Source organism: Pteropus medius, unplaced genomic scaffold (genome assembly GCF_902729225.1).
Source record: "Pteropus medius unplaced genomic scaffold, Ma_sr-lr_union100, whole genome shotgun sequence".
NCBI classification, from domain to species: domain Eukaryota; kingdom Metazoa; phylum Chordata; class Mammalia; order Chiroptera; family Pteropodidae; genus Pteropus; species Pteropus medius.
The window spans coordinates 21,527,836-21,540,007 of NW_024350319.1; the positions used below are offsets into that span (position 1 = coordinate 21,527,836).

Below are 12,172 nucleotides of genomic sequence, written 5' to 3' on the forward strand. Positions count from 1 at the left end.
CTATTTTAAGCACTTAATCACATTTTATTTTGTATTAGATTAGTCATGTATGTCTGTGGTTACGTAAGCTCCTTGACATTAGATCATCTCATTGATGTGAACATCCCCAGTGGTCTCTCATGTACATTCTTACACTAGACAGTGTTTGTATGTACCCTCCCCTCTTTTTTTAGCATATTGCATTGAAACCTATCTATGTTAATATAAAGCATAAGTAGAGGATTATAATGTAAAATATGAGTTTGAAATTTTTTAGTAAAAATTCTGATAAAATAGATTTTTGAGTTTTTACTGTATGAAATTCATGCCTTATAAGTGTCTTCAATGCACACCCTTTCTCTTTAAATAATCAGTAAAGATTTTGAAATACTGTTTTATGCTGTTACTTCTTGTAGAGTTTTTTGGTGTGTACTTGAGTTAGAGTAGGAAATACTGTCTTTGAATAGTTCTTTTTTTATATACAGTGACTTCAGATATGATTCAAATGATTAACAGTGGAAAGTGCTTTATGACCTCATGACTAAAATTCAACTCAGGATCATAAAAATCTTTGATTTCCCAATAAGACTTCCTCTGTTATAGTGGTGTGAGAGAGTGCATGTATGTTTGTGTGTGAAGGAAAGAAAACAGGGAAGACCTTTGAATTTTCGGTTTAACATCATTAACTAGGAGATGCTAGGATAAAGTGTCAGTCAGGTAAACATAAAACACAGAACAAAGGATTCCATTTCCCCTGCAGCCTTCTCAGGTGGTGGCTATTTGAAAAATCCCTTATACTAGTTAGGTCTAGAAGTGAGTGTGATAAGTGTCTTGTTGTATTTACTATATTTAACTGTATTTTCTTATTTTCTGTGTATTTGAAAACTTGGCATTTGGGGCCCTACTGACCCTGATGGAGGAACGACTGCTTCTCCCAGGGTTAGCTAATTCCTGTAAGTATGCATTTGATGTGCAAACCAACCGACCAACCTGGAGTTCATTCCGACACCCACCTCCTTTATCTGGTTCTTACACTCCAGGAAACAGTATTCCCGTGTCCTGATCATCATAGTGCCTGCTACCAGACAACTAACGACCACCCTTACAGCCCAGAGGGCCCTTCATTATTCAAACTATCCAAAACTAAACCTGCTCAGCTGCTTACCACAATACCACAATAAAGGCTTATGCTTACGCCTTGCCCTCAGACATCTCTTGCCTCCAGACCAAGCCATTTGCTTCCCCATTTGGCCCTGCCTGCTGTGATTTGTCCCCCTTCTCTTGGGAACTGTTAGTAACTATCTTTTCAATGGCAGTCATATCCTATCTGTCGACTTCACCATACCTCAATAAAACCAAATTCCAGGTACATTTTAAAATGCTTGTAAACTTTATAACTACCTCCAGACCTTTCCCTCCCTTCTTCCTAAACCCCCCGTCTTTGAATCTCATCTTGTAAGTCTATGCCACTGGTCATGTATAGACCCCCAGGTCAGTCCTCTTCATTCCTCTAGTAACATAAATCTTGGTAATTGCAATTACCACATAGATGATGTTTCTAATACCGTGGTCTCTTAATTCCTTTAATTGCTGTTTTCTACCCTACTTCAACCACTCACTACCATGTGAAATTCTAAATCATGTCATTATCAATAACTGAAACCATAATCTGATTCCAAGCATCTCACTCTCTTAATTTCTACCTCTTATCTTTCTAGCTTACTCCCTTAAAACTTCAAATCTAATAATTCATCAATAGCACCAGGACCTGCAATTAATTTCATCATATTTTTATTATTTCTTAGCCTCTTATGTCCTCATTTCCATCTTTACTCTGTTTAAATTTCTATCATTGTATTACTTCCTTTACATACAGCCTCTGTTCTCTTGTCCTAGCTGAATTTGTCACATTTACATATGAAAACTCCAAACCTTAAATGCAACTCTTTGATAACTCCAGTCCTGCATCCATACAGTTGAATATGGCAGGAGGAAAAACATACTCATCAATCTCACTTTAAATCATGGTCCTTTAGGCTATGATTTATTACAAAGAAAACAAAGAGAAAGGCACATGGGTTGAAGTCCATGGCAAACCAGGCACAAGCTTTTAAATCATGCTTGTGAATTAAAGTGAGAATGATTAGTATGTTGGTCATGCTACATGCAATCCTGTATTTTCCTTTGTCGCCCACTCTTCCTTGAGGATTGTTTTACAGCTCTTTCATGAACTTTCAACTGCTTTTCCCTTATCTTCATTCTCACTTGATGACTTTGCTTCTATTTCATTGAGAAAAAGCAAGGTAATTGGAAGAAAACTTTCACAAATTTCTCCCACATCTACTCACTTACTTGGATCTGCATCTCATGCTTTGTGTTTCCTCTTGTTACTGTTATAAACTGTCAGTGCTTCTAAAATCAATTCCACCACTTCTCCAGTAGATCTCGACCTGTTCCTTTTCACCTATTCAGAAACATTGCTTCAGCAATTTTTACTTTTCAAAAAAATGTTTCTCTTCTCTTAGATCTTATTGTTAGCATATAAACATGGTATCTCCCCTCCCACCTGAAAAACAAAACCCTCTCCTGTCCACTTTGTGATTTATCACAAAGAAAACAAAGAGAAAAGGCACATGGGTTGAAGTCCACTAGAAACCGGGCACAAGCTTTCAAGGGTTCCATCCCTGTGGAGTCACACAGGACATGCTTAAGCCCTAGCAACAACTTGTGACAACATATTTGAAATGTTGCCAACCAGAAAGCTTATTAGAGTCTCAACATCCAGGGTTTTTTTGGGAGGTTGGTTACATATGCAGCCTTTGCCTAACATATACCCATATTTGAGACTCATAGAAGGAAAGCAGGTGTGCAGCATAAACCAGTTGTTTAGGAATAATGAGCCACCCTTATCTTTTAGAGAATTCTAGGAACACTTCTGAAATCATGTTTTCAGATACTAGCCAATGGCCAACCTTGGAAGCAAGTCTTTCAAAGGATAACAGGCCTGCTATATTCTTTTCTGTACATATGAATATATACCATATTTTGTTTATCCACTCATTAAATGATAGACATTTGGGTTGTTTTGACCTTTCAATTGTTATAAATAAATCTGTGAACATTTATGTACAAATTTTTATGTCAACATATGTTTTCAGTTCTCTTGTGTTATACACCTAGGAGTACTGGATCATATGGTAAACTTTTGAAGAATGGCCAGACTTTTTTCCAAAGAGGCTACACCATTTCGCATTCCTACCAGCATGTAGGAGGGTTTGAATTTTCCCACACTGTCAATAACACTTGTATTTATTATCTGTCTTTTTGATCATAGCCACCCTGTGGGTATGAAGTGGTATCTTGTGGATTTGATTTGTGTTCCTCTGATGACTAATGATGTTGAACATCTTTTCATGTGTATTTTGGCAGATTGTATATCTTCTTTGGAGAATTACCTATTCAATTTTTTAATTGGGTTATTTGTCTTTATGTTATTGAGTTGTAGAACTTTTTTTATATATTCTAGACACAAATCTTTTATCGGATATATGATTTACAAGTTTTCTCCCATTCTGTGGATTGTCTTTTAACTTTCTTGATGATATCCTTGAAAGCATAAAAAACTTTAATTTCTATGATTTCCATTTTTATCTACCTTTTCTTTTGTTACTTGTGAGTTTGCTGACATATCTAAGAAACCATTGCCCAGTCTAAAGTTATGAAGATTTATACCTGTGTTCACTTTATAAAAGTTTTATACTTCTAGCTCTTACATTTAGATTTTTGACCTATCCCGAATTAATTTTTGTATATAATATGAACAAACCAAAATGAAATTAACATTTTTTTGCATTTGGATATCCAGTTGTCCCAGCAGCATTTTTTGAAGATACTATTCTTTTACCCTTGGATAAGATACTTGTAAAGAAAAAAACACACTCCTGTGTTTCTCCTTCACTCTTAGTATTGTACTTACAGAATATTTCATTTCTGATGCTTCTGGTCACCAAATGTGTGGGGAATCCCGCCCTCCGCCCACCAAGCAATTCTGAGATTCTCCAGATAATAGCTGGCTGGGTGTGCTATAGATTTAACTCAATTCTGATTCTATACACCTGGAGAAAGCATCAGATCTCACAGGTTAAGGGTTCATTCCCACAAGACTGTCCCCTACTCCCCAAATTTAGATGCCAATCCCAAGACCAGGTTGTTGCCTATGCTTCTGACCAACTGGCCATAACTTGGAGGTTCCCCCGACCTCCTTCTGTGTTCAATTAATTTGCTGGAGCTGGTCACACAACTGGGGAAAACATGTTACTTAGATTACCATTTTATTATAAAAGGATACAACTTGGGAACAGTGAGATGGAGGAGATGAATAGAGCAAAGTATGTGGGAAAGAGCAAGAGCTTCTGTGCCCTCTCTGGGCACACCATTCTCCCAGTACCTTCACGTGTTCATCAACCTGGAGGTTCTTTGAACCCCATATGTTAGAGCTTTTATGGAGGCTTCATTACATAGGCATGATTGATTAAATCATTGGCCATTAGTGTTAATTTAACCTTTCCCCTCCTCAGAGGTGGGGGAGGTACAGAAAATGACAACTCTAATCACATGGTTGGTTTCCATAAAAACTACCCCTCTCCTTGAGGACTTTCCAAAAATCACCTCATTAATGTAAACTCTGGTATGGTTGAAAGGGGCTTGTTATGAATAACAAAAGACATCCATTTCATCTTTATCCCTCTGGAGCTATTTCAGGAACTGGGAACAAAACCAAGTATTATAACAAGAGACTTCTCTATGGTTCTTAAATAAGAAATTACAAGGGTTTTAGGAGCTATGTTCTAGGGACTGTGGACAGGGACCAACTATATAGTTCTTATTGTAAATCGCAATATCTCATAACACCCTTGTTGAAAATCAGTCGCCCATAAATGTATGTTCTGGACACTCAGTTCTATTCTCCTGATCTATATGTTCATCCTTATGCCAGTACCACACAGTATTGTTGATTGTAGCTTTGTAGGAAGTTTAGAATTTTGGGAATCCTCCAACTTTGTTCTTTGTCAGGATTGTTTTGGCTCTCTGAGTCTCTTAACATTTCTGTTTGAATTTGAGGATTGGCCTATCAATTTCTGCAAAAAAGGCAGCCAGAATTTTGATAGGTATTACATTGAATCTGTAGATTAATTCAGAGAGTAGTGCTATCTTAACAATGTTAAATTTTCCAATCCATGAACATAGAATGTTTTCATTTATTTAATTGCTTTCAGCATTGTTTTGTAGCTTTCAGTAGACAAGCCTTAAATTTTTTTTATTAAATATGTTCCTAAGTGTCTTATTTTTTTGATGCTGTTGTAAATAGAATTATTTTCTAATTTCATTTTGGTTTGTTCATTGCTAGTATATTGAAATACAGTTAGTTTTTGCATATTGATCTTGTATCCTGCAACCTTGCAGAACTTAACAGATTTTTTTGTTTTGGTGGATTTCCAAGGATTTTCTACATACAGGTTTGTCATCTGTAATTAAAGAGAGCTTTATTTATTCCTTTCCAATCCAGATGCCTTTTATTTATTTTCTTGCCTAACTGCCCTGGCTAGAACCTCCAGTTAAATGTTGAATAGAAGTGAGAGCAGATATTCTTGCTGACCTTAGAAAGAAAGCTTTCAGACTTTTACTGTTAAGTATGATGTTAGTTATAGTGTTTTTAGATGTCCTTTATCAGGGTAAGCACGTTCCCTTCTAGTCCTAGTTTGTTTAGTGTTTTATCCTAAGTATTGGATTTTGTCAAATGCATTTTTTGTGTTTATTAAGATGATCAAGTAGGTTTTGTCCTATTGATATGGTATCTTAGTCCATTTAGGCTGCTATAACAAAATACCATAGACTAGGTGGCTTATAAACAACAGAAATTTATTTCTCACAGTTCTGAAGGCTGGAGTCTAAGATCATAGTGCCAGCATGGTAGAATTCTGTTGAAGGCCTTATTCTGGGCTGCAGATTGCTGAATTCTCACTGTGCCCTCACATGGTGGAAAGAGGCAAGAGATCTCTTTGAAGTTTCTTTTATAGGGGTACTAATCCCATTCACAAGGTACTAACCCCATTCACAAGGTACTAATCCCTTTCATGAGGGCTCAATGTTTGAATTTTGAGGGGACACAAATATTCAGACCGTAGAACACAGTGTATATATAACATTGATATTTTCATGTGTTTAACCATCCTTGAATTCCTGAGATAAACCTCAGTCGATCATGTTATGTAATTCTTTTTATATGTTGCTGGATTCACTTTGCTACTATTTTGTTAAGGATATTTTCATCTTTATTAGTAAGGAATACTGGTCTGTGGTTTTCTTTTCTTGTGATAGCTGCATCTTCTTTTGTATCAAGATAATACTGACCTCACAGAATGAGTTAGGAAGTGCTTTCTTCTATTCTTTGGAAAAGTTTGTGAAGGATTGGTGTTAATTCTTTAACATTGGTAGAATTCACCATTGAAGTCACCTTATTCTAGATTTTTCTTTGTGGCAAGTTTTTGTTTATTAATTCAGTCTCTTTATTTATTACAAGTCTACTCAGATACCCTGTTTCTTCTTAAGTGAGATTTGACAGTAAATATCTTTCTAGAAATTGTCCATTTCATCTAGGTTATCAAATTTGTTGGCATTATATATTCCTTTTTAACATTAAAAAATTTTATAGACTACTTTTAAGACTTTCTGCTATTTTAGATTGATTTCTTTGTAGTAGTCCAGATTTTTAAAAGGTTTTAAAAATATGTAGTTATATATGAAAGCCACACATTGGGAAACTAGCTTTTAAAAATCACCATTATTTTGTTAATTTTTTATATTTTGTCTTTTAGGATTATATACTCATCAAACAGAAACATAAAAAACTATGAAGAGGAAATTCTTAGGAAAAAGATAGTCGAGAGTGAGGCACCACAAATGAAACATGACTTCAGTTTTGGAAAGTATGCTGACAATGATGGAAGACCATCTATGGAATTTTTAGGTAAAAAATCACCTGACTCTTCTCTTCTGAAGCATGAAATTCCAGATGCTATCAGCAATTGGGAGGACAGTTTAATTTCCACTGGTGAGGCATTTTATTTGTGGATTTTTATAAAACTTTATATCCATGAGAGGAATTATATACAGTAAGAGAAAAACATACTTCAAAAATCAGCTCAATAGCTCTTTTTATAATAAGTACATGAAAGTAAATTTTTTATGAGTAAATGAAAATAATAGTATGGTCAACTTCCACTTTTCCCAAGTAATTAGAGATGGAGTTATTATGAATAAATACACACACAGTTCACAGTTCTCCTTTTAAGCCTTCACATGTCATCATTCTTACTCTAATCTACACCAATAAAAGCTTTAGCAGACCACAGAGTCATTTCTGTTATAATGCAATATAATGCACCATGCAACACAAAAATCACTGTTACTTTTCGTCATGACACCAAAGAATTACTGAAAATTTTGTTGTGACACATTTTAAAAATAGAGGAACCTAATAAAAATGGTAGCATAGTTTCAAACATGTTAAATGATTAAGAAATATATAAATACTATGATAAATAAAGCATTTGACCGAGTTTCTTTGTCGAAGTAGATGTCACAGGGGTTACAGCTTGTGAATTATTGTGAATTGGTGGAAGGAAGATGTTAAGGATATAGATATAGTAAATAGATATATAGTAAATATTCTAACAGGAAGCTCGAGATCTCTAGATGAGAGAACAAACTCTTTATTACTCACAGAGCATTTAAGTGTCAGTTCTCAATCCCAATCTTCATTGAGGCTATTGTAATGAGGGCCTGATCTTACCCTTCACATGTAGTGGGATTGCACCACAGGAGAAGAATACCAAAATTTGAAGACTTTTATAGGCTGCTAGCAGATCTGCTTATCCTCCTAAGCAGAGAGAAAGAGAGAGATACAGACAGACAGACAGACAGAAAGACAGACACTTTGTAAGGTAAATAAATCTTCTCTAATGAAGGGAATGGCAAGGTAGCTTCACTACCCTGGAGTGTAAGAAAATGGTTTGGGTGGGAGGGAGGGAGGAACGTCTTTAAATCTTTCTGGAGCATCACATTATCTTTAGCTTCCAAGGCATGTTTGCTGTTTAATCATCCTTTATCCAAATTTGCCAGTGCTCTGCTCAGAAAGGCCAGACCATGCAGAAACACAAATATATTCATAGAAAATGGTCTCTCAACCTTTGGTTGAAATCCATCTCAAAACAGATGGGAATTTGTAATACCAGACATGGATGGGTGTGGCTCATAAGATATACAATTAACTAAAGTATCTGGTAGATGTTTTAGGTGTTTATGTGTGTTTCATGTGTTCTTACATGGTTCAGTTCAACGGGTGCAGTTTTCTGCATTGACTTAGTGTTTCTTGTGAACAAACTTGGACCTAAGCAAATGAAAATTTCACATTATTCTCAGGTTATTTCCTAGTGTATCTATTGTGTTGGATCAAACTTATGTTTTCAAAGCAAGTGTTATAGCAGAATTGAATGTATATATAAGTATCAGTTAACTAAAGGATTTTATTATTGATGTTTAGTACAACCACAATAATAACAAAATGATTTAAGGTCAGTGAGATTCCTCTTGTATACATTCATATACCTAATTATGGTAAATGAATGAACAAATGAATAAATGTCTATTGAAACAGATCCTTTAGACTCCTATAACACTAAGATGTGATTACAGACTGCTTTTATAGATAAGACTCTAAGACTCAAAGAGCGTAAAAGACTTTCCCAGGGTCGTACAAATATAGCAATTGGCAGAGCTGGTATTCGATACTCATTTTTCCTGCCTCTAGTCTAGAGCTCTGCAGTGGCCCCACCGCACCACATTAAAATGACCAAACAAATTGTAAGTGAAAAGAGCTCTTTTACCCTTCAGCTCTCTGTCTTTTAACTATTTTCTTCATCACTCCATAGAAAACCCCATGTTTACTAGTTTAACAGACACTTGTTGTCCACATGTTATTAACTTCTTTGCAGTCTTTCATACTGTCAGTGCCGCCCTCCTTGAAACTTGTTCTGTCTTCTATGACACTGTGCTCTCTAGATTTTCTTTCTTTGCCACTCCTAAGTATCCTTCGCTGGCATATCATCTTTCTGCTCTTTAAATAATTGATATTCTGCAATTTTTTTGAGCTTCATAGTCAACAACCAAGTAGACATACCTGTCTAAATATACCTTAAATCTCAAAATTTAATCTAATTGCCTGTCTCTCCCTGTCTGCTCTTTTCTTAAATATTCTATCAGAGTGAATTATATCACCATATTTCTACTCAGTTACTCTCTCACCCTTCATTTGATTCATGACCATGTCTACTGATTTATCTCCTAAATATTCTTAAATACTTCTCTTTTTTATCCTCCTGCCATTTCTTTATTTCAGGACTTTGCTAAATCTTCCTTGAGAATTTGTACCCCAGCTAGTCACCAAGCCTCTCCACTTAAATAATACAATGTTAATTGCAAGTCTGATCATGGCACTCCCCTTATTAAAATTTTTCAGTAATCTCCTATAGCCTTAATATAAACCTCAAATTCCTTCCTATGGTTTAAAGGGATTTTTTGAACTGACTGCTGCCCGCTGTCTTCACAACCCTTTCTTATCATCTGGGCTCTTATCTTACTGACTTACTTGGCATTTCCTTCCAAAGAGCTATATTTTATCACCTCTTTGTTTTTTACTAGCTATTTGTTCATGGAATGCCATTCTGATCATTACATTATTTAGTTGAGTATTGACTTTGTGCTATGTTTTGAAGATTGAAGAGTGAACAAAGCAAATAGCACACCTCTTCTGCAGTCTAGTAGGAGATAAGTGGGTTATGTACAAAGTGTGATGAGGACGCAAATAGGGCACATATAACCTGGATTTAGGCTTCCAGAGAAAGCTACGTGGAGGGAGTGATGTCTGAATCAGGAGTTAACCAGGCTAAAGGAGTTTAGGGGAGTGTTTCAGGCAAAGGAAACTACATGCCTGGAGGTAGAGAGGCAGGTACGTAGCTAGCATATTGGGAAAACTGGAAATGGTTTGTTATATGTGTTGGAGTGGGGGACAAGAATGGTCACAGTGAGAGATGAGACTGGAGATATAAGCAGAAGCCAGATCATGAAGAGCCTTGTATAAAGGATGACCTTATATTTTATTGTCCAAACTAGGACTCTTTTGAGAGAGAGTGAAGGTGAAAATTATTATTACTGTTGGTAATTATTCTAGGGCAAGAGGCATTAAGTGAGACTGTCCCAAGCAAACCAAGATGTGTAGTCACTGATAAACCATTTTAAGGCATTTGGTAGTACTATTTTGCAGGCTTAAGGAGTATAAGCAGAACACGTTTAGGGTAGAGTGGAATAGGAACTTCTGATTGAGGAACATGGAGTTTTGGGTTTCTTAGATTATATATTTTTTTCAGTATCACTCCTGACACCAAATTGTGTGTTTTCCCCACACGCCAGCCAATTTTCTAACACTAACTAGGTATCCAAAAATTTGATTCTGACACTAACAACTAGAATTAGCACAGACCCCTACAAGATTGCCCCCACGTCAGATACTAGTCACCAGTGGGGTGCCTAGGTTACTGTAGGAGAGGAAGATGTTCCCTCTACCATCTTAGGTTCTGTGGCTGCCCTACGAATTAAACTGAAATAAGACATTAACAGGAGGGGGAAAACGGCTTTCATTATGTACTTACTTTTGCACCAGGAGTTTCACAAAGAAATGAGACTCAGAAAATGGCCAGATGATTGGGCCTTTATATCATTTTGGGCTAAACAAATGAAAAGAGTTTCAAGCTACTGGGTGGTGGAGGCAAATTAAGGCAAGGTAAGGGGAGAAAATGTGGTAAATAGAGTTGTCTTGTTATGTAGATGAGTCAAATGATGAAAGTAATTTCTTCCTGGTAAGGAGATATCTTTACAAATGGAAATTTCTTTTATAAATGTAAATTTGCTTTACAAAAGGAAAAATTTATGCTTTATTTTTAGGCAGTTAGGGGGAGGTAAAGAACTTCTCCTGCATTTGCTGGTTCTCAGTTATCTTTAGCTCAAAATATTCCTTATGCCAAAGTAGCTTATTTGGGGTTGACATATTATGGTCCTTTTACTACCCGCACTTGTGCCCAGCAACTAAAATTTGGGATTTCCCATGACCACCCCACTTCAAGGTTTAATAATTTGCTAGAATGACTCATATTTAATTTATGTTTATAATATTTGAGTTATTGTAAAAGATGCAGCTCAGGAACAGCCAAATGGAAAAGATGCACAGAGTGAGGTATGAGACGGAAGGGATAGTATACAGAACAAACATCCATTCTCTCTCAAGGTGCACCACCCTTCTAGCAAGTTAATGTGTTGACCAACCCAGTAGCTCTCTGAATCTCGTTGTTCAAGAGTTTTTATAACTTAATTTCCAGTCCCCTTTCACTCCCTGGGGATGTGGGGGTTGAGAGGCTAGTGGGACTGAAAGTTTCCACTTTCTAATCACATGTTTGGTCTTTCTGGTGACCAGCTCCCACAAGAGTCCATCTAGGAGCCCCACCACATTAGCATAAACTCGGATATGGTTGGAAAGGGCTTGTTATTTTCCTTCTGGTTTATAAATATATAAATACATTCCTATAACTTAGGAAATTCCAAGAGTTTTAGGAGCTCTGTGCAAGAAACTGGGGGACAAAGACTAAATATATATTTTTATTATACCACACTGTGATATATTCAAGTTCAGTAGGTTACTTGAATATGTAAATGGAACTTGAGATAGGTAATCATCTATCAAACTAACTTGGTTTTCTTTTGAAAAGCATATTTTCCCTATGTGTCAAAAATTAGATTCTGATCTTTGAATCATCAAAATGAAGACTGTTTGTCCTGGGTATCTCCCATTAATTTATGTCTTCTAAAGGAATATCAAGAAACAGTAGGATCTCTCTTATTCCCCTGCCTAATTCCAGTTGCAGTTTTATGTTTTCTCTTCAAACATCTTTATTATGTAGCATTTGATATATTAATTATTCAACAAATATTAAGGACCTACTATATGTCAGGCACCGTTCTAGCTCTAAGGGATGTTTCAATGACTAAAATATTCCAGCTCATTGGGAACTTACATTTTAGTTAA

At 36.0% G+C, this 12,172-nt stretch overlaps 1 protein-coding gene across 8 annotated transcripts in view; it reads left to right on the forward strand.

Moving 5' to 3' along the window:
• BTBD8 (BTB domain containing 8) overlaps nt 1–12,172 on the forward strand; it is a 91,435-nt gene that overhangs the window by 11,159 nt on the left and 68,104 nt on the right. For 7 of the 8 annotated variants that reach the window (XM_039838821.1, XM_039838822.1, XM_039838828.1 and 4 more), the window contains one exon: nt 6,855–7,090. In XM_039838821.1, coding sequence (XP_039694755.1) covers nt 6,855–7,090 — 236 coding nt within the window. The remainder of the gene's footprint in view (nt 1–6,854; nt 7,091–12,172) is intronic. The other variant, XM_039838823.1, reaches the window with a different exon arrangement.